Source organism: Octopus bimaculoides, chromosome 13 (assembly GCF_001194135.2).
Source record: "Octopus bimaculoides isolate UCB-OBI-ISO-001 chromosome 13, ASM119413v2, whole genome shotgun sequence".
In the NCBI taxonomy this organism is placed as follows: Eukaryota; Metazoa; Mollusca; class Cephalopoda; order Octopoda; family Octopodidae; genus Octopus; species Octopus bimaculoides.
This window is the reverse complement of record NC_068993.1, coordinates 61,675,975-61,677,859: the sequence shown is the minus strand read 5'-3', so window position 1 is coordinate 61,677,859 and position 1,885 is coordinate 61,675,975. Positions and strand designations below refer to the sequence as shown.

At 37.9% G+C, this 1,885-nt stretch overlaps 1 protein-coding gene across 1 annotated transcript in view; it reads left to right on the top strand.

The window, feature by feature from the left end:
* Positions 1 to 1,885, top strand: part of LOC106880856 (uncharacterized) — an 11,237-nt gene that overhangs the window by 5,815 nt on the left and 3,537 nt on the right. The window contains exon 3 of the mRNA XM_014930996.2: positions 1,658 to 1,804. Within this exon, the coding sequence (XP_014786482.1) occupies positions 1,658 to 1,804 (147 nt within the window). The remainder of the gene's footprint in view (positions 1 to 1,657; positions 1,805 to 1,885) is intronic.

Here is a 1,885-nt window from a genome sequence, read left to right as displayed (position 1 = left end):
AATTGATTGCTTTGTAGCCTATGGTCAGCCCTAATTAAAAAATATATCTATGATCAATGACACTCAGCCCACGAATATTTCATATTGTAGGAGCATCAAATATGTCCTTTATTATGTAATATTTTCTTTAATTTGTATATTGTACACTTCCCAGATATCTGTGTTTGGTTGAATTCTCTTATTATTTCTGTGACTGTATCTAACAGGATATCGTTCTTAATTTTTACCTGTTGAACGTTATTCTGTTGTATGTTTCTAATCTCTATTTCATATACATTTCTCTGATGAATTCATCTGCTGCTTGCTTTAGTATTACGAGTTTATCATGAGGATTATACAACTTGAAGACGCTCGTTTACAAACGATGGTTGATTGTTTTTCTATAACATTTGTATCCAAATCCGGCCTTGTTTGTTGATTTAAAATAGCAAGACCATCAGAAGAGTAGAAATATAGTCCCATTGGATTACTCCTTTTCTAAAGTAGATAGTTTTAGCATGTAAATCGTGGCTTTTTGTTGTTGTTTTCTTTTTTTTGTCTACATCTGAAACATTGTCTGCTATTCACTAGTGGTATATTTCCTGGTGCTCTCTTACTACGGCAGAACCATCTGAAAAAAATTATTATACTACCGAGAACAGTGTATTCGTTTGCCTATTAAGTGGGGGTTCATGAAGAAACGGAGACAACGTGAGACATGAGTTACCGGCATTACCACAAGTGAACTAAAGATGCATGCAAAAGAAAACGATTGGGAGTTTTTACAACCCTACCACAGTACAGGTCAAGAAATGTACGAAAGACATTTGGTTTTTCCATATGGCCCTTAAAAGAGGAAGGCTATAAAGGTGTCTTAATGAAAGGGACATTCCTGTAAATATTGTTTATTATTTATATCTGATACGGATCGGTGAGTAATGAAAGAGGCATTCAGTGATGTGTCACAAGGAAGAAATACAAAGTACTTCATCGTGACCTTCGATGAACATGGAGATATTATCAATTTATAACTGTGAGACAAGACAACTGCAGGCGTGGTTGTGTGGCGAGAAGCTTGCTTCTCCGACCACATGGTTCCGGGCTCAGTCCCATTGTGTGAGACCTTGAGCAAGTGTCTTCTACTATAGCCTCAGGCCGACCAAAGTATTGTGAATGGGTCTGGTACGCAGATACTGAAGCAAGACCACCGTATATATGCACATATGTGTGTGTATCTTTCTATCTGAGTTTGTCCCCCAGCATCTCTTGAAATCGGTGCTGGTGTGCTTACGTCTCTGTAACTTAGCAGTTCGACAATAGAAACCGATAGAATAAACAGGCTTTCAAAAATAAGTACTGGGGTCGATACTATTGACTAAAAATTCTTGAAAGCCGTACCCCAGCATGGTCGCACTCTAATGACTGAAACAAGTAAAGGGTAAACGCTGCAAATTCTGGTGAAGTGTAACTTTGATTGAACCGATGGTTGAAAACTGAGTTCAAATTCCGCCGAGGCCGACTTTGCCTTTCATCCTTTCGGTGTTGATAAAATAAAAACCAGGTGAACATTGGGATCCCCTAAAATTGCTGGCCTTGTGACAAAAATTGAAGCCCCTATTTGTATTTGTAATATATTATATTAAGACATTTTAGCTTGATGTCTTTTTCTATATAACAGTGCAAGAATGTGTCACCCAAAACTACAGAATGCGTTTGAATTACCTCATGCATGGAACTTTCGGTATTGGAGCAATGATTCTCGCTGGTGTGGCATATGTATTTCCTAAATGGCAACATCTGTTATACGCTTCAATTATTCCACCAAGTTTGATTGTCATTGTAGCATTGAAGTAAGTATAATCGTGCATGCTGCAACGAACATCTAGACAGATAGGCGCAGGCGTGG